Consider the following 24,327-nt stretch of genomic DNA (forward strand, 5'->3'; position numbering starts at 1 on the left):
ATGTGGGAGCTATTCAGAAAAGTCAAAGGCAACAGCCGTCAGAAGCACATAATGTTACTTTTTACCAGGCAAGTGTACTCAAATGACTGAGTGGCCCCTGTATAGAAAAAGAAAATTGGTGTGTTTAAGGATGACTGACCGAACATTCAGACCATTCATTATATGATGCCCGATTACAAGTGTCCCGGAAATCTTCTAATAATCCCAGAGATCAACTCTAAAGTGATGGAAATTTTTATTGCTCTTTTCATGTTAGTTCACAGTCGACTTTGAAAGATTTATGACAACTTACATCAGCCAAAGACCATTCAACAGAGACATTTCTCCAGCCTGAAATCCGGCCATTTTGATCATCTTTTCTAGAGCATTGTTCAAATAAAAAGTGCATAGCACTAGGGTAACAAACTTCACTGCCATTTAAGGAAAAATAGCTTTGGAATATTGCATTTCTTTTGATAACCATCCTCAAACCCCATTAGGAGCACATGAGATGCTGAAGTACTCTTTTGCTAGGACTACAACTGATAAGAAGTTGCAAGGTCAGATCCTTTCCAAGATCTATTTAGACAAGAGGGCCTTAATCTATTTAATCTACTGAGGCCACCCATGTAAGAGTGACAAAATATTTTTATATTTATTTAAAAGTAACTTTCTACATTTTAAAAATCATATTCTATATGTTATTTAAAGGACTCCAACACAATTTCATAGCAGGCCCATTATTAACTACTAGTAGGTACTTCCAGATGCATCCACGTATCTGGTTAAAATCACAGCCCCATCACAGCAAGTGCCACATGGGAAGCAGCAGAGACTGGATACCTGCTTTGGGGGGCAGGGGGAAATTCACTTTTTGCATTTACCCTCAGTTAACTGTAAGCTTCAGCCCATACAAGATTATTCTGATTCCCAACCTGTGCTAAAACAGATCTAGAGAATAAGGAGTTTGTGCTTCCTTAATGGGGAGGAGCTCTCTTTTAGGGCAGGCTAAATAGTTCTGCAATCCATGTGATGGGTTCAGAAGAAAGCTGTGAAGTGTTTGTGAAGAGATTACATTTATACAAGTATTTGCTCTGTTATGTTTGTATTTGGCAGGAGTGAGGTAGATGATCCAGATTGTCCAGCGTTTCTCTATACATGGCTCAGAGCTGCATCGTAAGTCCAGCAGGCATTTACGGGCAGCAGCAGCCCAGAGAGCTACCATTAGTGCAAATCCTTCTTAGTCACAGTCCGTACCGTCGGGTCAGACCCCCAGCAAGAAAGCTCTGGGATCACTATAACCTACAAAGCAGGGCGCTGCCCAGAAGCAGACGGGCTGCGCTCTGCAGCCGCTGCTGAGGTCCAGGGTGGGTGCCGGCAGCGCTGCCAAGGTGAAGCCCCCGGGGGCCGCTTCTTGCCGGGGCAGAGCTGGCGGTGGGGCCGCGCAGGTCAGCGGCAAGGACACCACGCCGCTCTGGGGTCCGTAGGGCAGGGGAGCGCCGCAGAAAGGCTCCGGCCTCAGCTCTTGCAGCTGCCTCTTGAGCTTCATCCGGCGGTTCTGAAACCAGGTCTTGATCTGAGGGCAAAGGGAAGGGGTGAGAAGGAGAGGTGAGGTCTCGGCGGCACCCACCCAGCCCGAGAACCAGTGCCCGCAGCCCGCCGCGCTCACCTGCACCTCGGAGAGCCGCATCTTGCCCGCCAGCTTGCGGCGCTCGGCGGCGCCCAGGTAGCGGTGCCTCTGGAAGGAGCTCTCCAGGGTGCCGATCTGCTCGGCGCTGAACGCCGTCCGCAGCCGCCGGCCCCCCCTGCCCGCCGCCTCCTCGGGGCTCTCGGTGCTCCCCTCCGGCTGGGACCGCCCCGCTGCCCGCGGCCGCTCGCCTGCTCCTGGGGACGGGGCAGAGGGAGAAAGGGGTCAGCCAGGCCCAGGGCCCGAGGTGGGGGGGGGGGGAGAGGGTCTGCCCGCCTCGGTTCCTCCCCACCCAGCGCGGAACCCCCACGGCAGTGATTACCTGCAGCCGGAGGTGCTGCCAAGCGCTCCTTGCTCCTGCCGCCTTTCCCGGAGCTTTTCTCCTTGCTCCCCTCGCTCAGGCCGGGGCTGGAAGCCGAGGAGGGCTGGCGGCCCGCGGCCGAGGAGGGTGCTGGGCGTGGGGTGCCCTGAGTGGGGCTCTTGGGGGCCTGGCTGCTCTGGGACAGCCACTCCACGGAGAACGGGGCCTTGGTCATCCTGCCTTGTTTCGGGGCTGCCGGGAAGGAGGGTGCCGGGGAGCACGACTGCTTTATACCGCAAGCCCCCCAGGAAAACGTTGTTTGTGTAAATACACATCAAAGAGCCAGATAAGTATCATCTAATTGCCATCGGTCCTGCCCCCCGACAAAAGATACCGTTCACACGTTGCCACGGCTCGAGGAGGCTCGGCTCCGCCGTGTCTGCCCCCGGAGGAGCTCCCTCCGCCGTCAGTGATTTACAGCTCTTGTTACATCCTATCCCGATGCAAATGGCATTTATGGCGCTGAGGGGCCTCAAACGGCGCTGGGGAATGCACCCCCAGGGGAGCGCGCAGGGACCGCCCCCCACAGCCGCTGGGGAGAGAAGGGGTGCCGCTGCTCCCGACTCCCTTCCTCTTTTCGTTCCTTTTTCAAGCAGCAGATCCACGGGCTGGATCCCCTGAGCTTGCTCCACTCTGGACTAAGCACTGCGCTCCAGAGTCAGCCTGAGGCAGGGGATGCCTTCTTCTGTGCCTTCTCTCTTATAAGCATCAGGCACAGGGAGAGGCAGAGGGCTGGAGAAGAAACTTGTGAACCAGAAAAAAGTAAATGTCAAAGCCCTTGGGTTGTACCAAAAGTGTGGACTAACGACTCAGGAAAACACAATTACTATCTTAGAATTAACTTTCTGCTGAGGTTACAGAATTCACATCAGTACCTTCCCTCTCAGATCTCTGCAACTGTGCAGGTCACACAGGTTTCTCTGTTATCTTACTCTCTGTGTCTTTCTCCCTATCACATTATGTATGCCTCTCAAAAGTGTTCCCATCCACCTTTGGACTTTGTGCATGTCAGGAACAATTGGCTGCTACAGGAGTGCCTCTGCATATACTGACCAAACGATTGTCGTGCTTTACTGAGAGCAAATTGCCTTCCCTTTCCCTCCTCCCCTCCTGGGCATGAACCGAGTATGTGCACCACTCCTATTGTACCCACCAAGAAATCCTACCATTTTCTTCTTACTAGCAAACTGTTTCCTTGAACGATGTTCAGGTTTGAACTGTGAGCCCCTTCTAAGCTCTGTCTCTCTTCTTGCTTTTTTTTTTTTTTTTTTTTTTTTTCTCATGGCATAGTCTGAGCCCTTCTCTATTCCACCAGTGATGCCACTGTTCAAGAATTTAACTCTCTCTCTGACAACAAAAAAGCTAATAGTCACCTTTATTTAAATGTTGCTAATAACCCACCTAGAACCTGTGGCCGCTACCGCAACCAGACGTGACCACAGTCCCTCTGGAGCCCCTGTTTCTGGCCTATGTAGATAGGGAAGAACATTACAGCTTACACTACAGTGTTAGTCTGAGCCCACTAAACAAGCTTCCTGGAGGAAACACTAAGGGAACTGGTGTTAAAATGTCTAACAAAAGTTCAAGCATTAACACCTCCTGTACATCTGTTACATACCTAAAAAAGCCCACAAATGTCTCTAACATAGACAAGGCCCTGAAGGATTCTTTTTCCCAATGGCATTAAAGACTTTTTTTTTTTTTTTTTCCCAATTGCATGAAGACTTTGCATATCTGCCTACAAAAACTCATCCAATGATCCTTCCCAAACATTTTCTTATTAACATTGGAAAAAATAGAGATTTACTTGACCAAATTGTACAAGATAGGTTTTAATTTTCCACTATTTTATACAACTCCCTCTCCTCCCTCCCCAGTATTCTAAGCACAGGTTCTTAACTATCCTTTCTCGTAGATAAATGTGAAGACTTTCCCCCACCATAAACTTGAGGAAATATTTTAAAATCAAAGTGGCTGGGATTTTTCTTATTGTCCAAATCTGATGCCAACATATTTCATAGATCTGACCAGGCAGGAAGGAGATAGATGGAGAGGAATAATACAGGAATCTGCTCTGTTAATCAAGTGACACGTCCCTTGAGTTAGCTGCATTTAACATGTGGCCTGGAAGCAGCCTCTCCAGTCACATCTGAGAATAATAGTGCCATTGCCTGCCCAGAGAAACCTGCCAAGCCTCCCCTGCAACCAAAGGCAAAATGCCTTTCTCCAGGATGTTAGAAAAAGAAAGTGCTATTTTTCTACAAGCTTTCTTATTTTAAATCTGACTACTTTAACAACTTTCTGCATCACAGATGGGACAAAACCCCATCCCAAGGAGAAAAATATATCCCTTGTGCCCAGGATATTTCCATCCCTAGTCCCTCCATAATATTATATATACATAAGTATAAATTTAAGCATCATACTTATATACTACATATATATAGTACAAATATATTTATGTTTATATACAAGCATAAACATATATAAGTATAAAATAGTCTACCTGCATGGCTTTATTTTTACCAGCTTTATATTCTATCAATGAATGAATGCACCAGCAAGCTGTTAGATAGGAAAAAGAATACATGACATATGACAGTGTTCTAAAAAATAAATTTCAGGTTTTAGCATCCACTGATACATCTGTTACACAGTTTATTTAAAGATTTTAAGACATTTTTACCATCTGAGCTACAAATTACATCTTTACACACTGCTGGTTCATTAATTGCATTTTATTGAGGCAAATGTCACAGCCAAAAGATGGTGTCAAATGCTGAGCTTGCTGAGACACAAACTGATCATGTTGTGGCAAGGTTAAATCAAATGTCATTTCCATTATACATAGAATGTATAAGGATCCTGGATAGATGGCAGATGACTTCTGGATGTAATGACTGCTGCAATATTTAACAGCTGCTAGCTTAATTTTATCTACATTTCTTAAGACGCCTCTTTCTATTTCTATGTATTATTCATTTGGTGGTTGTTTGAAAAACTACCTGCTAAACTTTGATTCAGAAATACCATCTTTAAAATAAAGTGATGTTGCCAATGGGACAAAAACCTGCTCATACTAAAGTCCCTGGGCTTTTGCAAGGAGCGAAGCAGGAAGGGATAGGACCTTCCTATTCTGCTCTGCTGCTACAAGAAGTTAGCGACAAAGAGTTCAGACACACCAACATGGCTCCCACTAGCAGAACTCTTAAGATCCATTTGCCAAAAATAATAATAACAATAAGTTATACAGATGTTTGTACACTACACAGCTGCTCTCTTCGGGGATTCAGCACCTTCACCATGAAAGTAAGAACCAGCCTCCTCAAGGCAATAAAAAGACTAAGGATAACCTGTAACCTGATGATGTAGAGGGGAATATTTTTGCATTTGGGGAAATTAAAATGAGTAGAGATTTGTCACTTGACACAAGTCCCTATACTTCTTTTGAGTAGAAGCTGTAGTAAAAGAAGCCAAATGTGACTTTATAGTTGTTTGTCTGGGATCAAGATAACAGTACTTATGAAAACCAACTCTGCAGAACTGTGTTTGAACAACATTGGTCACAGGCTGAGGAGGTTCTGCAGGTTCTGCTAGTCCTGCCTGGATGCCTACACTAGGCAGTTGATAACAGATATTTTGGGATAATAGCCCAGCCTTCAAGAACTAATTACTGCTACATAACTTCCAGTCCAAAGGCCAACCCTGCCCTAGAGTGAGCCAGCTCAGAAACCTGCAGGATTGTGCTCCGAGACATCCCTTTCCCATTGGAGCTCTGAAGGAACTGAAGAGAAAATAACGGAGAGCTTCCAAGTTCCTTCGGTTCCTCACCAGTAGGGAAAACTGCCAGCAGTTTGCCTTGCTGCAGGGAAGGTACAGAAGACTAAAGGAAGGGACTGTCATTTTGTAACAGCAGAGTAACAATGTTGTAACAACGGAGAGTCCTGTGGCACTTGAGTAGAGTGAGCGTGTGGCCCTTGGGAGTAGCCAGATGGTGATGCAATTAACATTTTTTTATTATTATTATTTATTTTTAAAGTCAGTTAAGGACACGTGAGATTCGACTATGTTCATCTGTGGACGAGCAGAATTCCTACAAAGAGATGCCCAGTGAAGCAAGGGCTGCTGGCATCTGCAGTACCATTTCTGTGGTCTTTGTCCTGGCATGGTTATCCAACCATTGCAATTTCTGAGAAATCAGTCTTTAGGACTTAAAAGCATTCCAAGTGGCCTCTAACCAACCTCTGTATCATCAATTATTATAAACTTTCCTCCCTGACAGGATAAGAGCTATTTTTCCATGAGGAAGGAAAATACCATATATGCAGAAATACCAGGAGGGCCTGGAATAAACAGTGACAATGCTAGATGAAAATCAAATGTCTGATCATGCTTGAAACTGATCTAAATCAACACAGCACTCAAAATGTCAGGAGCTCGCATGGACCCTTACATAAGGCTGTTAGCAGCAGATAAGAAGAGTCAGTGAAATGTTTCAACACACATATATTCTGCAGGAAGATCACACTTATATGGGTTGTTTTTAACCATTTCTTACCCCAAATTAACCATATTAAAAAAGAATTCAAAGTAGATATGAATTGGGACTATATTTAAAACACATACTACTGTTGTTAGAGATGGCAGGGTTACAAGCAGCAGATTACATTTTATTTTTTAATTCTTATTAGACGAACTATTATAGTGGAAAAACAGTCTAATTAAAGGCATGCAAATCCTTCTTCAGTAGTCACTGCTGTCATACTGTGAGACATCTTTACAGACACTTGTCAAATAAAATTACTCCTAAGTATGGAGTTGGTTTAATTCTATCTAGACTAGCAATTAGAATTTTTAAACTATTATTTTAAAGGAAACAGCTTCAAAAAGGGGCTTTAGAAATTGCTTTATTTCCCAGAGTAGACAGGAATTGTTATGTGCATAAATATACTTTAGGAACTAGGTTGTGTTAAGAATATGAATTATCTAGAATGCACCTATGAAGCATAATGTGCATATACACATTTACGTAAATCCCACTGTTTTAGCAATTGTTCAGTTCACTTGAACTAACCATCGGGTCAAGATCACAAGAATGTAACACTTAGACACCCTGAAATCTTTTTAAAACCTACCTGAGAGGCTTTCTTCAGATATGTTATATCTTTTTTTTTTTTTTTTTTTCTCCCTCACTCTTTGCTGAAATGTTCCAATTATGGTAACTTCTATAATTACATTTAACTACCTGTTAAATTTAAAATCTAATAGTGCACTAAATCATAAATGTTCCATTAATTATTTTTACTTTTTGTTTTTTTTACAAATATCTCCTAAAGAAATATAGCTGTACTTCCTCTAATTTATCATTCCTGAAAGTAACTTTTTACTTTCAGCTATTAAAGAATGATTTTTTAATTTTCCCTTAATTTTAGAGCTAGCATTTGAGCACAATGAGGTCAGCAGAATGAGCCATCAGAGCTGGCCACCCTGGGTCATACATCACCCTCTGTGCCCATCTTGGTCTATGCTGTACAATGCTGCTTTGAAATGCATTAGTCTGAGCAGTGAAAACACTTTACTGATTTTTTACTCACCTAATATAAACCAGATCTTTATACTGCTCCAAAATCAGATTAATCAAATTAAATGGATTTTTTTTTAAACACAACTTCAAGATCTTCTCCAATTTATATTTTTATTTATTCCTTCCTTTCTTCTGTCTTCCACTCTATGCACTGTTTCTCACTATTTTCTTTATTCCAGTCACTTCTATGAACTACTCTGCAAATGTTACTATTAGCTGCAAAAGAAAACAAATTTGGCAGGATGCAGAACTGTAGCAGCAGGACAACTGACCGTGTCCCATTTGCCTTCACTGCACCCCAAAAACAGGTGAGCACAGACACGTCCTGACCTTCCCTCTCAGCTTATTAATTAGAGAAAAGCTAGGATATGCTGTGCGATAGCAGGAATATAGTTAGAAAAGATGCTCAACACTACACCTGTAGTAAGTGATTCAGTGTCTGCATTTCCCCCAAGCAAATCAGTGTACTTCGTTTGATAGGTTTCACACAAATGAGTGCATTACAAATCAAAGAAATGTAACTTTAAGATTTAAAATTATGAAATTGGGTGTGTATGTATTTTTCTATAAAATTAAAGGGAGCAGCTGAAATTACACATATGCACAGGGGGAAAAAAAAAAAAAAAAAAAAAAAAAAAAAAAAGTTGCAAGGTTCTCTTGTGCCATCTTCTGGTTTTAGTAAGTCTTCACATCCAGGAGTCTGCTACACAAAGGAAGGGAAAAAGTTGCAGCAGTTGAGCCGCGGTTTTCCTGGCAGTGGAAGACGACTGGCAAAACTTGCTTTCCACCTTCTCCCCACTAAAAGATGTTTATTGGGTTTTTACCTCTCTTTTGCTTTTAGAATTAAGTCACTTCCCCACTGCATTAGCATATGCATATAATGGAAACCTGGTATTCCCCTATAACATCTACATGAATTTAAGTAATGTACATCTTGGCCACACCTATTCTATTACTAGGTATCAGTGGAAAAGCATAAATAAAACCTTGAAAATTACTGGCATATGATTAATAAACAAATGAATAGCGTTTTGATTGCAAATAAGTATTTGAATTTGGGTCCAATCCACTTTATGGAGAACACAGAAGGGACTAAAGATCACTGCTGAATCCCCCTGCCTTCTCAGGGACAGAAGCCAAGAGTATCGGAGCACTTATGACAATTTGATCTGATCTGTTCTCACAAATCTGTGGAGAAAGTGATCCTATAGTTGCGTTATGGGTGAATAACTTATTCCAGTACTCCACAAGAACCTCTGCAATGCAAAACCAGAAACAGAATCACCATTGCTTCAAAATTAATACCTTTTACCATAACCTTCACAGAACATGGAGAAAACTAATTGTTTGTAGGTGCAAAACCTTTTTTGAGCAACATTTCACACACACAATCCTGCTCAAGCCATTTTTTTTCAAGATCTTTAAAGTCTGATTATATTTTCTAAACATATTTTTATTACTGTCTTCTAGATTCTTTCATTTAGCCTGTATGTCTTAAGTACAGTGTCTAAATGGTAAACTATTTCTGATGATGATCCACTAGTGCCAAATAGAGCAAAATAATTACCTTCTGTCATATATGGTTCTCTTACAATACATCTCGGGTCTCCCCCTCTCCCCCATTTTTTCCCCCCTTTTCCTTTTTTGAAAGCTGTACACATGGATTCATAATCAGTTAATTATCTGTTGTGTTCCCCAGAGTTTTTTTTTTTTTTTTTTTTCGAAGTTATTTCTGCAATTATTCTTCATTTTGTATTTTTCCCTCAGAAATACAGGACTTAAGAGCTTTAAATTTAACTTGATTATACCTTAGATACCTTAGAACCTTAGATTTGTTTGTGTAACATTATTTATTTTATTTTGGCTCATTTTTCCAAGTTTTCAAGATCATTTTCAATTTTAGTCTTGGTCATTAGCATGCCTGCAGAGCCAACAGATTTATGTCATCTTCAAAAATCAGATAGCATGTTAATGAAGGCACCAAGTAACAATGCCAAATGCAGGTAGTCCTACTGGACATAACCTTTCATTTTTATAACAAGACACTGCCAACCACTCTGTGGTTATCCAAACACTGGTGGATTTGCCTTATATAGCAGTTTTTTCTAGGCCCCTTTTTCCTGGCTCGTTTAAAAAAAATGCTGAGTATCTGTTACATAAGTGAATAATTTACTACTGTTTATGAGCTTTATGAGATGTGTTCCTGCTTATGAGATATGAACACAAATTAGCATATATTTGCAGAGATTTTAATTTTGAGTCTGAGTTGAGCTCAGGCTCATCTGTGCCCTGTCAAGCTTTCCAAATTAAGTCTCTTTGATAAGGGCAACTCAAATTGTCCAGTATACCAAGACCTTAATTTCATAATAACAAATGAGTTCTACCAGTCAAAAACAAAGTATCTATTTCAGTATCCGTCTAAAACTAGCATCTATTTCATCTGTGTGAAGCCAACATCAGAACAACAAGACCAACCCTAGCAATAGAATGAAAAATTAGAGAAATAAATTAATCTTACAGCCAAGACCCAGGACAGATTTACACAATAGGTATTCAATGCCTGCCTCTTAGGCAAGATACAAAAGCATCATTTACATCACTCCAAAAATGAGCAAACAGAATGATGCAAAGACAAGACCCTAGACTAGATTACTGCATTGGCCTGAAGCAATACAGCGATTGCCATTTCAACTTGTACCTTCGACACTGAAGTATCACTGAACAGGAAGCATGCTAAAATAATACCAAGCTGAAGCTGTCTTTGCTTGCTTTCAGGTAGTTTACAAAGAACTTTCACATAATACCTAAAAAATCTTCTTCAAACATTGCAATAGAAGAGACAGAAGAGATTTTCCCTGCAAAGGAAGGGAAGAAGATTCTGCAAATCAAATTTGCTAGTCTACAGGGGTTGTCGCTTGTTGCTAGATTAAAAAGGAGCCACAAAGAGTTCTTCAAACTTTTTACTGCAGGAATTTCTAAACAGAAATCGGAAAGGTGGAATTGCTTATTCACACATATATTTTCTAGAGTTAGCAGGGTACAAAATCATATCAAAACACAATAGAATCTTCCACAACAAATACTTTAATTTATTGATATTTAAAATAATTACCAGATCTCTTGAGAAAAACCCATTTATAATGCAAATTACAGCGGGGCAGGTAAGATGACTATCTGCAAATTTCTTACACGTATAATATATATATTTTTAATGACTAGATAAAGACAGAAAGTATTTAAAGGTGAAGAATACCTATTAGTAAGTCATACCCTAAAGATGATCACTCTGCCAATTAAGCTTGATTTACGGGATCTGAGTTTTCAAACACTATTCAACCTGGCATTTCCAAAGCTTTAAGACTCCTTCTAAAGCTCAACATGTATTTTAAAATAATTATTTATAAAATATGTTTTGAGAAAGAATATTTTCCAAAAAAAAAAAAAAAGAATGCAACATGTGTATGTGTCAGATTGCATTTAAGCAAGTATGAGAGAGAAAAATCATTTATCTACACTTTCTCTCACTGTAATATCAAGGATTGAAACAATCAACCATATATTTATCACTGAAACACTGTTAACTTACCTCCTTTCAAACTGTAGTGTAATTTGTTATTTAGAAACAGATTTCCTAAAATTTTAATCCTCAGTATTCACAAAGTTATGCGTCTCAGAAATGCTTGTGCAACCAATCTGATACATAAAAGGAATAATACAGAAAACCATAAAGGCAAAGTTTAGAAGTGGTTGAAAAGTTCCCAAGGAGATAAGTTTGTCAGAATCATGAATCAATGTTGATTCATAAAATATTTTCTAGTTTCTTGGTCTGGGCTTCTATGCAATTCATAGGAATCATCAGAATTCATCCACATTTCCTGGCAGGCTTCTGGAAGGGGCTGGAGATGTGGATCCTTAAAGCCTGCTTTCAAATGCAGCAAGTGTAACTAGGACACAGTTCCCAGTACTATCACAGGAGTACTGAAAACCCCAGGGATACTGCGGACAGACACCTGCAAAGGGACACAGAAAGAACACCAATGCACAGAGGAGTTGGAAAGGCTCCTGAGGAGTGTACTTCATATCAGAAACTCCACAGTTCATTGTTTGAAAAATAAATGACAAAATCAAGACAAGTGAAGGATGTGTAGAAAAAAAAAAAAAAAAAAGAACTAGGACAGCTGGTGGCAATTCTGGCTGATAGAACAAACTCAATTTTTCCAAACATTCTAATTTGGCATTGGAACAGGAACATGGGGCCATACTGCACAGCCTGTTATTTATGCAATACAGTTCCTTTACAGTTCCTTTTTTTTTTTTTTTTTTTTTTTTTTTTTTTTTAAACCATTAGATATGACTGAACTTGCTGTTTTCACGTTTTGTCCTGCGTTTTCTTTTAGGAGGACATTCCCCCCAATGATAGAAATGTTTAGCCCGACCCTTCCTTCATGTTAGTCATAAATAAGCAGTACATTTAGATTCTAGACATAACTTTATTGATAAATCTGTTTCACATAAGATGTGCATACATCAGTGTTCATGGACAAAAGCAGACCAGTTTCCTTGTAAAAGTTATTTTTTTCTCAATAGCTATTTACATTTGCTGTTGATGTGGGGTGGTGTTTAAATACAAAATCTTAAATATTTGTTTGATGAAAATACCCCAAAGTAGTACCATAACTCAATACTATGCATACATAATGACAAAGTCTTATACACTGAAGCATTATGCAGAAGATATGAAATTACTTTTAAATTCTTGTATAGCACCAGTTATTGTCATAGAATAAAAATAATATTTTCTATGTGTAGTAGATGCTTTAAATCCTGATAAAACTATTAGAAATATGTGAATTAACATGTGTGCAAAATATAAATGCTAAGTAAATCCATAAAGGCAATTTCAACAGCTTGATTGGCATCTATATAAAATGCATCTATTAAGATCATGTTATCAAGTTTTGTGGAATTCTTTGCATTAGTAAAGCTTATGCTACTTCAGATTTTACTGTCTTTCAAAGGCAAGGTGTGGCTTTAAGCAAATGATGCATTTTTGATTGAGAAAAAGCAAATAACTAAAAACCCAAATCATTTAAATAAACGCATACAGATCAAATATGTGAACTTATTTATGAAGATACGGTTATCATTACATTCTTAAATCACTGCATTATATAAAGACAGGAGGTAATGATTAAATGTTTTCACATTCGGCAATTTTTAGAGAAATATTAAATTTATTACAACAGCAACAGATTTTACTTCCTTAAGGGTAAGTAGAAATACTCCAATTAATGACATGCTAAACCTACATATGGTAAGTAACAAAATAAATCATCTTAAAAGTAGAACAAATGCAAGAAAATCCTGTTGAAGGCTGAGTTCTCCAGTGTTTAAACCAGTAAGAGCACAAAAGTTAGTTTGGTGTTAAAATATTAGTAGGAAAAAGTAACTGAGGTATTTAATGGAAAGTACGGACATACCTTGTGTTTGCCTGAGAAAGATGAGAAGCAGAAGGCCTGTGATGGTATATATTGCCATTGTTGATAAGAGAAAAGGGGAAGCTTTTCTCTTAAACATTGAAAAAGCTACAATTTCACATGTGCACATGCATTTCTGTCAAATACTATAGAACATTTTGTAAAATACTACAGATGTGCACATTTCCATTTCCTACGTAATTATCTTTCTCCATCACCAAAACATGCCAAGACAGTTAGATCTTATCTGCTCTTTCCAAAATATATTTTTCCTTATTTTTTAAATATAGTTCTAGGAAATCACTTTCAGGACAGAGTTCATTTTCTGTTTCTCATCCTTTCCCACTTCTCATTCAATACTACCATTGTTTCCTCTGGTAGAAATACTTCTACTTTCAATTGATTTGTAGGCTTAAAGTCTTGACCCTGCATAAACCTGGGTAGCTCAACAAACTTTCTAGCCATAGCATCACATTTCATTGCCATTTAGAAGGTCTTGTAAGCACAAGCTCTATAAATATGTTAGCACCAAAATTTTACAAGATGCAGATTCAATTTTCTTACAGTTATCTTGTATTTAATGCTGCTGGAGCACTGCAATCTACAAGAGCAACCTCAGGAGCAAAAGCCATAATCAATACGCCCACATACATACACACACACTTAGCAAAGTGATTCTTGTATCAAATACAGAAAAAAGGCAATTACACATTTGCTCTTTTCACGAGAACATGGAGGAAGAAGCAAAGCAACAAAGTGGTAAGATTTAGATTCAGATCTTTCACATGGAAACATGTTACTTTAATGACAGTTAAATTAAACAAACAAAAAAATGTTACGGCATGGCATTCCTCTCCTTCCATGGAATACCTGAAGAAAAGGATAGCCAATTATTTAAGCCAAATATAGTTTTATAATACACAACATAAAAGCAAGTCCCACCAACGGTCAACAGATAATAGAGGATCTGTGTCCCTGAATTATATGCACACTGTGACAGGATACAAATGTACTATGTTCATATAAAAATATATTCAACATTTAATGAACCATACTCTAAACTCTCCTAGGCCAACAGGAAACAACAGGAGATGGAAGTATAATTTGTTTCCACGGTACTTTTCAGATATTTGTCTGAGAGCTAATTATTTTTTATGCTAAAGAACAGTGACAAAATTAGTCTCTTTACTTTTAGGCTTTGATCTGTCATCCAGTTGCCAAGGAATCAAATCTTGTTAATCAGCATTTTACTATTCCATGTTAAGAAATATATCTATTTCAAATTGAGATAATATTTTAAGTCACTTTTAAGTTTTTGCTTGGGAATTGGTTCAGGAGATAAAGTCAACTTAATCCTGTTTTAGAGACTACACTGGGACTAGGAACAGCTAAAATGTAAATAATTACTGAAATGTTGCCTTCATTCTGCGCAGCGTGTCCTGAATTTTTCGAGAATGCTTTTCTGCTGGTATCTGATGGAAGTTGGCACAGTTGTCAGCTGCCAAGGCAGAAATGTCTGCATCTTTAAAATGAGTTATTCTTTGTCTGAGGTAAGACTGGAGCTTGAAATCTGGTGTAAAAGTATACGGATTCTCTTGAAATGCATGAACTTGGCTCACAACTTTTGCGATATTTCTTGAAAGAAAATATGGTAAAAAAGATTAGTTTGTTTTGCTTCTGACAGAAGAAAAAAGTTTGAAGGAAATTCAAAAACATTGAGCATTTACTTATACAGTATCTGTCCACTTAGATGTCAAAATGACTGAAATTATTTAAATTGCTAGATGGAAAATCTTGTGTTAGCTCTCACTATTTCATTAGACAACATTCTATTTTACAAAGTTAGTGATGTAAATATATAGTTAAAATAATTACCTAAGTTTAGTCCACTTGTGAGCTCCATTTGTCATTGTGAATCCTCCAGTTTCAAGTTGTTGGACATGCATAGCCAAAACATGGGCTGATGGAATTGTTGGAAGTGTTTTGAATCTTTCTCCTTCCATCAAACACAAGCTGTCACTTTTTAAAAACACCTAGTGTAAAAGCGCACACAGATAAATGTTTTGATAAGTATCAGTATAGGCTTTGTAAGAACATCTCCACTTCATGTGCTTACCACAACATTTCTATTTTTCATATGTGTTTAACTGTTGGTATTGAAGGCAACACTTTGAACTAATCTATTGGCAAACATTTTGAAATACAGAAATAAAGAAGTAGACAAAAAAAAAACATGTATACAATGTTTAATTGTTCTGATTCACAGTCAAAATTGCATTTTAGAATTTCTACCTGATTTTGAATCAGATAGATCAATAATATAATGCCTGTAATAAAATAAACTTAAAATTTTTCAAAACAGATTACATCCACAAAAATCCTGCTCAAATCCTCAGAAAAAGTAATTCATTAGTTTGCTTTGAAATGACTTTCTTGTATTCTGTGTGATTAAGAATTGTTTCTGAGAAAAACTGAGGTGAAAATGTAAACTCAGACCAAGAGCCAACAGTCCCAGAACAAGTTAAAATCTCCTTCATAATGCAAAATACTAATTTTGTCTTTCATCCTGCAGAAGCACCCATTTAGTCAGATATTGAATATTCTTCAATCCCAAAGAAGTATGGTATGTTAAAGACTTTATACTGTACCTCAACAGCCTTGAGTTCTTCCATTATTTCAGCTACTTTTGCAGGTAGGATTTTCCAGGCCTTACAATAGAACAAAATACATTGTTTTTTTGTATTAATGTCTATATTGGAACAAGATCATGTTAAGCAAAATAGTTACAATAGAGAGCCCCAAACTTACTGGTAACTGTCGTACAATAAGATTTTCCAAGCCTGCTAGGATTTGCATCGCAGTAGCAAAATTTCTTTGTTCATAGCAGGATTTTGCTATAAGAAGAAATTTTGATAACAAGTTCACCTGCAGCTGGAAAAAAATAAAAAAGATAAAAAAAGATATACTTTTTTTTTTTTTCAATTCATGTGAATTTGGAAGTTAATCAAATTAAGTCAATTGCTAGCAAAATGCTTCATCAGTATATTGCCTCAGTTTGGAACTAGAAATTAGGCTTAATGATTTCATGGAAATGAAGTACCCTTGCAAGTATTGGATGCCCCATGCCCCAGGTTTACTGTTGTTAATTTCTTGATTTTATTGCTTTTACAAAGCTGAAAAGAGGCACTAGAAGAAAACAGCAGAAGGAAAGTAAAGGGCTAGCAACACTGCTCATTGAAATATGTTTACATACAGTGTTTGCTAACTGGTCACTTATGTTTAAAAGTTGTCAAAACTTTAACCAAGGCTATACGACCAACCAAAATATACTGCCTGTTAGAAAAATACATTGTGAATATATTCCACCAGGATTTGTTTAGGACATTTGTTTAAATTGTCCACCTCACATATATATTTTGAGAAACGCGATAAATAGGGAAGCCCAATTAAAACCCAATAAATAATCCAACAGAAACAGTGATAAGGGAATTGAGATGTTTGGGCTTCAAACTCTCAGAGATAAAAATAAAGTAAAATAATTGTGAGCAGATGCAGATTCATGTTTTTCACAGTGGTTAGAAAGGAATCAACTGGCAGCTCCCCAGTATGAATAGACATATATTTGCTAAGATATTATACCAGGATTCAGTTCAGAAGCCAAAGCACTAATCAAGTTTAAAGAGTGACTTTCTGTCAAACTATCAAGAGGTATATAAGCAATATGCACAGTTCTGAAAATGATTCACAAGATTCACAAGACTCAAAAACTGGTGGTTTAAAAAAAACCTAGGTTTTGAAAAAACCTATCTGCATAGACATAAAAATCTAATTTACAGAAATAGAATTACTTCTGAAATGTACTATGACATAAATCTACTAAGTGACTGAAAATAAGAAAATTAAATTAAAAGTAGCAAAGAGAGAGGTATCTTCTTTCAGATTTTATCAGAATTATTGACTGTACTAACATATCCCTTCACCACAAAGTTTTCCTTTTTTCTGTCTCAGAGGTGTCCTTAGGGAAGTCAGACAGATTCTCAGGCAAACCATTTTTTATGTTCTTTTAGGTTTTAACACCTGCACATCTAAAACACCAAACAGACCCTCTCTTAATGACAATAAACTAAGCTGTTAACTGCATAGGTGTATTCCAGAACACTTCTTTCAGGTTTTCTACATCGCATTATATACTAACATATGCATATACATTAACAAAATGTTTCATAATTAATAATACAATAAGACAATGATGAACCTTAGATGTGTGACATGTTACAATTTCAGCAGCAACCCAGGTACTGATACTGTCTGCATTTCTTAGTAATTGTAGAAGGTACTGGTCCTGTATGCACTTCGATAGAAACAGATTACAGACTTTAAATGACGCTTCCTCAGCAGAAACAGCTCTATTGGAAGGGTGGAAGAAAAGAAAAATAAGTCATGCTGACTTTGTTTTTTCAAGGAAAATCTTGATTGCAAGGGGCAGGTGCCAACTTCTAACCATTTACAATAATTTTGCAGTGCTTGCAGTTCTGAGTTTATAACTTTTTACAATGTACTTAGGGAGCTATGTTACTTTTTATAGAAGAAAGATAATCATATGTGTAATCATATCTATCATTGTATAATAATATGTCATTATAAAATAAACATATATAGTAGATATTTCTGTATATAAAAGTACCTTCACCCACTTATTACCAAATAAAACTGTTCAAGCAGAAAAAAACACCCTAACAAAATCACAGCCAGTAAGCTCATTAAAAACTGCTGCCATTAAAGAAATTGAGATGGACATATATTGGTGCCACACTGTTTCTCATGTCTGAACCTCAAATCAGTATAAATCAGCTGATTTAACCTCTTTCAACAATCTGTAACAGATGATCCTTAGAAAAGTCTACTACAGGTAATGTAATTAATAAGTACTAATTAAAAGCTAGCTGAATCCACGGAGTATATAAGAACTAGAGCATAAATCAAATATAATTGAGTTCATGTGGCCAGATGAAAACATTAATTATCATTTAGCAAATAAATTTAAATAGGTTGGTAAACATTCTGCATTCTAACAACTATAGGAAACTACTTTTCTATCTATGAAGACTAATACTTTATTTACCTAGTAGTACAAAATGAACATTGCACTGGAAGGTTGCGGGGTCTGTATCCACATTCAGAACCCTACTGCACACAAACCCCAGGCAACCTGCACCAGCTGGCTTTGCTTAAGGCAGGACTGGACATGCTGCAGTACGTGATCCTGGGAAATCTTTTCCCACCCTGTGATTCTGTAGTGGTCATTGCTATGCATACATGCACAAACATGCATGCACATTACCAAGTAACCTGTTTCAGAAGCCATTACACTTTTTTTTCCCTCCAAAATCAAAAAAATCCTCTGAAGCAACCTCAACAACACAAGTCTTCTGCAATATTTAGGCCTGGTACACTTTACATTTCAAAGAAATCACATAGCACATGTGACAAATCACATACGCATACATGCATAGGTACATACATACATATACATACATATGTAATATCTCCTGAAATTGAAAAATATATTTAATCACAATATCTACATACTTACTCAGCCAAAAAAAAAAAAAGTATTTAAAATGTTTCTCAATCCCAAATATATTAAAGGTATAATAAGTTATTATGCATGAACATAATAGAGGGACAGTTAAAATAAGAAACTTACTTTTGGACAGGAACACATTTGTCTTTAACACCAAGTGCTCTTGAATTTAGAAAGTGTACTGGATGACATTTATGAAATAATTCCTAAACAAAAAGAACAAGATATATCTGTTGTTAGATCTAGTAGTTCTTTTAAAATGCTAGGGGATAAAAACAACAGATTTATTTTTTATTCTTTGTTGTTTTCTTCAGCAAATGGATCACATGGATCACCATCTAAGAATGGAATAATCCATTCTATGTTTTACCACAGAGATTTCAAGACAAAAATGGAGTATTTTAATACAAAGTGTAGTGAAATATTGGAAGCCTACTAAGCCTGAAATGGGATGGAAATGGTAGAGGAAGGAGGCTAAGTATATAACAAGAAGATAGATATAATTAGTATTTCCAAGTAAACCTAATCCTTTGTACCTGTTGCAGTAATGTCAGCTGACAACAAAGCTGTTGTGTACTGTATTCTGTTAAAATATATGGTCCGACTTCATCTGCTTTAGCAAAGGAGAGTGGGGATTCTTCTGTAAAACTGCTATAGCATGGCTTTGGCAAAACCGATGAAATAGTGTACAGTCGCTCCCTCTGATACTGTGCAATTGGTCCCGTACCTTTGGAAAGTTTCCAGTTAAAGTTCTGTAGAAAAAAAATTGTAAAGCTACAACTTCTCTAAAGCCAACATTGTGTCTCCTCTTGATCTAACTTTCTGGAACATTTTGTTAGAGAAAGACCTTTTTGGCTGCAGAACTCTTCACCTAATCTTCAGGGTTACACTGGACACTAATTGGTTTATTCACTTTGCCATTTTAAGCGAATATAATACACACTGGTAATGAATCTGAGCAGCAGGCTACTAGATCTCAATCAACAATTGGTATTAAAAAAAATCTGTGTATTCAAACTTGCTGACATACAATAATATATATTCTGAAATTTTATATGTGAGTCACGCTAATATCAACAATGAAGAGTAAAAACTCTCAAAATTTGGATTATCTAATCTATTATTACCGAAACAATTGACAAGGTACAATTAAGACAGAATCCAAATTTATACAACTGTGTAGGCTTTCAATAATTTCAAAAGAAGATCTAAAATGGAGGTATATAACCATCACTAAATCATGACCTAGACCCTAAGCTGGATTTTTACTGTCAAAAATCAGTATATGGAAATGTGCTTCACATATTAGAGTCCATAGGACATACCTTTCTGGAAGTATCTTCTGAGAGCTTTTTACACATGGAGTGCAATGTTCTTCTGTCCTCCTCCCGTTCTTCGCATTTGTCCATGCTGGAGCACTGCTGACCACTGCCATTTTTTCTGGCAGAAGCATCCTCAAGCAATGACAACAAGTGCTCACCATAGCCATTTAATGGAGCTACCTGTAAATGAAGAAAACAGGAAATTGAACTCAATTTCTTGTAAATTATAAGCAAGAAAGAAAATACTTCTAGGATAGAGGTCTGTCCAAAACCAGACATATTGACTATGGTTATCAAAAATAGCACTGTCCTTTCTTTGTACTTTACTGTAATTGTAATTAGGACTCTTTTTTTTTTTTTTTTTTTTTTTTTCCTAATATGAGTCTTATATATACTATAACTGATATATTTTTTTAGTTTTAATTTTAATTTTTTTTACTCCTTAAAGATTCCACTGAAATTCTGGTTTACCTTGGAAGAAATAAATTCTTTTAGGGTACATAAAAGGTCTGCATTTGTTGCAAAGTCTACACTGTAGCAGTCTTCAATCCAAGCCTGCAGGATGTAGAAACTGCGGTTACATATTTTGGTAAGTGATGTGGAAGGATCCAGGCTTGCACTGGTGAGAAGAAAAAGACACTTATTGCACCAGAATTTATAAACAATTCCAATTTAAAAATAAATGTTGGAAAAACTGTAAATATTATCTGGTATTGAGTGTACTATCTTAAATTCTTATGCTTCTTGTTTCTAGAATCCATGACTCTGTGCAAACAAAGCTGTCATTGTACTTACAAACCAATACTGAACAACTGGGAAAAACAAGATTCAGAATTCAGAAGATAAAAGACAGCATACTGCCAAATATAGCACTTGCTCTAATTTCACTCTCACATACCAAGAGAATCTTACAAAAACAATCATAAAAAACTGAATTTAATTAAGTAGGTCTTTTCATAAACATTTTTTTTTGCTACCTGGGGGGGAAAATAGTTGTGTTTTGATAATATTTTTCATAGGAAATTACTGTACCTGGATAAAGTGCTGCTGATTCTATCAAGAAGAAACTGCAAAAATTCTTCTTGTGTGCAGAAATAGCGAAACGTGTAGAGAAACTGCTGTACATAGCCTTCTAAAAATGCATTTCTGTGAAGCACAAGAAAAACTTCAGACAAGCAAGAATGTAATTTCTTCTTGTACCAGAGTACAGCAACAGCAAAAATCATCAAAACATCAAGAACTAGCAGGGATTTTAAACTCTCAAGGTCTACAGAAAACTTTGATTTCTTTTATTTTTACACGTGAATATTGTGATTGACAACAGTAAAAATATAAATTATTTTTTTAAAGTTTCTCCATTTTGAATCTTGTGGAAAACCTCTTTGACATTTCTACTATCATCAAAAGTTACATTCTGAATAGTAGAGAAGAACATAGTCAATTTTATTGTTTCTATAATCTCATTTGATGCTATTTAAAATTTATTTTCCATGATAACAGCATAAAATGTACATATTTTAAAGAAGAAAAGGTTTTCTGTAGCTCTGATTAGAGCAGCAGCTGCTTTAACAATTGACCATGCTTATTATATACATATTAGAAATGATAGTATATATGTGTATATATATATAAATACATATATGTACATACATATATATACTCATAGATACCTAAAGACAAGTCAATTTCTGTGTCTACCTCATGGCTTACTGCAAACTATGAGAGTTTGAGTTTGCTGAATGTGGAAGCTTTGATTCCAAAACAATTTCTTCACTTTGTGCAAAATATTAACTACCAGAAATAGCAGTAACTGGCTCTAAGAGTCAGGACAAGCTGGGAGTAGTGCACTTTGCTTCCTCTTACTTGCCTCTAAACTTCCTCTACAATTTAAAATGCTCTATTTTATTTCCAGTTTTCACAAATAGTACTCCAATCTTGCATCTTTCTGACTGTTCAAAATGGATGAAAATATGAATTAGAGGTTACCTGGTGTCTTTTACATTTAGAATCCTACAGTAGCACAAGAGTGATGGACTCTTTCAAGCAGTTTCTGTCCTCCATACTATTATTGCTCAGGTAGCATTAAACAACACTTTAGCCCAGCTGAGGGATAAAAGACAACTTTGTCCTCATCTAAGCCCCAAAATAAACTTGTATCTTGATCATTCCCAAAGTCTAGGTCAGAAATCTGTAAAGCAAAACCTATAAATTTTCATATCCAAACCCTATTAGTAAGAAAGATTGAATTATATGTTCTGAAGAATTATTAAACTGCTGGTAACAACAAAAAGCCACGATTCCATGGCAACTATCAGAGCTAAACTTTAAATAAGTAAAGCATAAAAGAACTGTAAAGTTATTAGTTTTTGATTTATTATCAATTGCTTGAGTTTTAATCAAATTCAGACTTAGTAATTTGGCTTCTTATCAGACTGTCTTTTACCATTTCCATGCCCATTTCTGCAAATAAGTGTGCACAGAAAAAACATTGAACTTGTAAGCAGAAAGGAAAATTTATGCAATGTTGAGTAACCAGGATTTATCCTAGACACTATATATATATATATATTAATTAATAAATATGACTCATCCCACTCCCAATTAATGATGCACAAAATGCACTATACCTAGAATACAAATAAGCCATTAAACCAAGTGGTGTCCCAGCCTGCAGAACTCTTATTCCATTTTGATTATTGCATTTATGTTTCTCTGTATTATAGTAAACAAGCAATGACGACTCATCTGTAGGTGCCACATCCATGGTGTCAGTTCTCCTGTTGTGAATGACTGTAGGAAGCACACAGGATTCCACACCCCATTGTTCTGCATACATGATCTGCTCAGAGAGGAAAACCCATGCAAAATTAAAATGTAGGAAAACGATCAGGAAAATCCATGGAAGGTGTGCTCTACTCAATCTAAAGCCATACCACATTTTATACAATTTTTCTTTTTAAACACTGCCACTAGCAGCGACCTTTAATCATTCTTTCAAACCTTCCTTAATTTGGCACTTTGACAACAACCACTTCACAGCTCATACATTGACTTAAGTGGACAATGACACTAATAAAGTATAAATTACAAATAAAACCAAAGCAAAATAAAGCCTGACTTGCCTGCACATATTTCTTCACCAGTTCAAGAAACTGCACCTTTGATTTCATCTCCTGTAGCTGTCCTCTCAATTTGGGCAACATAGATCTAGTTTCAGGACCTTTGGATTGAAAACACACAAAGCATACACAATTATTCTGATATACAGGGAAAAATCCTTAAATTATATAACTATGCACCCATTTCATTAGTGACAATTTGCTGTAATCTTACCTTTGCTTCTTCTTTCTTTCTGCAATAGTTTCTGGTAAAACTGTAGGGTCTTTCTGTAATTTTTTGTCTCCATCATTAGCAATTGTTCTAGTTCCTATTTAAAGAGAAAAAGATTTCTGGTCATAATGGTAAATACAAAGTTCTGGTAGGAAAGTAAAGTTTTAGTGTAGTTATTTTTGTACAAAAACATCCAAACAGACAAGAATATGCTATTAGCCAAGCAGAATTGCCTTTCATACTTGCACTTAGAGACAAATTACAGAAAATATCACCTTCCCCAGGAAAGTAATAGTTATGTGACAGTTCTACATGTTATAAGCTGGAGCTAGTCTATGTATGATGACCTAACATTGAAGTTTGTCTGAATCCATTTATATCAATATGCCTTGAGTTATAATTGCACTTACCTGGTTGTTTTCAAAAACTTTTTTTTTTTTTTTTTTTAAATTGACTCTAAGCAAGCATCCAGAACTAAAACTGATGAGTTCTGAAATCAGTGTACACCCCAGAAATGCTCTGTTAAGCAGCTGGCCTATTTTTGCAGCAAGAACTGAATGTTTCATTGAAAGCAATGGTTTCCAAACCAGTATGGTTACATTATATTACGCATCTGAGTCAGAAGGCAGCCAGGAGAGCTGCTTTAAAAAGGACACCTCAGTTTTGAAGTTCACTTCTGTTTAGATATTTTATATTTATGTGTTTTATATAATAAATAAGTAAAAATGATTTTTCTCTTAAATTATATAACTTAAGCAAGGAATAGAAATGCAAGTAGATCCTACTCATCACAATTTATCAAGTTAGTGTAAACATTTATATTTGTTTGCATATCAAAGGTTTATTTTTTTTTTCTAGCCAATGAAAATGGGGCATCCATATTGAAAGCTTCAGATTTATTATGAAACAACTAACACAGTGTGTGTTGTCGTTTTCAAAAGTGGTGGCTTTTGCACTTGTGTCCTAAGTTAACTACCAATGACCCAATTACATGAAACAGCAT

The 24,327-nt window shown here is 36.8% G+C and overlaps 2 protein-coding genes and 1 long non-coding RNA gene across 5 annotated transcripts in view; all 3 read right to left on the reverse strand.

Moving 5' to 3' along the window:
* Positions 1-223: 223 nt before the first annotated feature.
* On the reverse strand, positions 224-2,595 carry LOC118169372 (homeobox protein VENTX-like). Its single transcript, XM_035330657.1, has 3 exons — positions 1,989-2,595; positions 1,649-1,863; positions 224-1,555 (listed from the first exon to the last, which is right to left on the reverse strand). Exons 1-3 carry the CDS (start codon positions 2,200-2,202, stop codon positions 1,244-1,246), a joined length of 741 nt encoding a protein of 246 aa, XP_035186548.1. The 5' UTR covers positions 2,203-2,595; the 3' UTR covers positions 224-1,243.
* A 1,133-nt stretch (positions 2,596-3,728) lies between these two features.
* Positions 3,729-7,134, reverse strand: LOC118168763. The gene is made up of 2 exons (XR_004751787.1): positions 5,193-7,134; positions 3,729-5,154 (listed from the first exon to the last, which is right to left on the reverse strand). It is a non-coding gene; the product is annotated as an uncharacterized LOC118168763 (long non-coding RNA).
* Positions 7,135-12,081: 4,947 nt separating this feature from the next.
* KNDC1 (kinase non-catalytic C-lobe domain containing 1) overlaps positions 12,082-24,327 on the reverse strand; it is a 60,586-nt gene continuing 48,340 nt past the window's right edge. For 2 of the 3 annotated variants that reach the window (XM_035329302.1, XM_035329303.1), the window contains 13 exons: positions 23,328-23,421; positions 23,117-23,214; positions 22,622-22,833; positions 21,027-21,140; positions 20,466-20,613; positions 19,998-20,174; positions 19,209-19,424; positions 18,796-18,878; positions 17,344-17,494; positions 15,897-16,019; positions 15,737-15,796; positions 14,964-15,121; positions 12,082-14,723 (listed from right to left, as the gene is read on the reverse strand). In XM_035329302.1, the coding sequence (XP_035185193.1) occupies positions 14,492-14,723; positions 14,964-15,121; positions 15,737-15,796; positions 15,897-16,019; positions 17,344-17,494; positions 18,796-18,878; positions 19,209-19,424; positions 19,998-20,174; positions 20,466-20,613; positions 21,027-21,140; positions 22,622-22,833; positions 23,117-23,214; positions 23,328-23,421 (1,866 nt within the window). In that variant the 3' untranslated portion in view covers positions 12,082-14,491. Of the gene's footprint in view, positions 14,724-14,963; positions 15,122-15,736; positions 15,797-15,896; positions 16,020-17,343; positions 17,495-18,795; positions 18,879-19,208; positions 19,425-19,997; positions 20,175-20,465; positions 20,614-21,026; positions 21,141-22,621; positions 22,834-23,116; positions 23,215-23,327; positions 23,422-24,327 lie in introns of those variants that run through there. The other variant, XR_004751786.1, reaches the window with a different exon arrangement.

This window comes from Oxyura jamaicensis, chromosome 6, assembly GCF_011077185.1.
Source record: "Oxyura jamaicensis isolate SHBP4307 breed ruddy duck chromosome 6, BPBGC_Ojam_1.0, whole genome shotgun sequence".
NCBI classification, from domain to species: Eukaryota; Metazoa; Chordata; class Aves; order Anseriformes; family Anatidae; genus Oxyura; species Oxyura jamaicensis.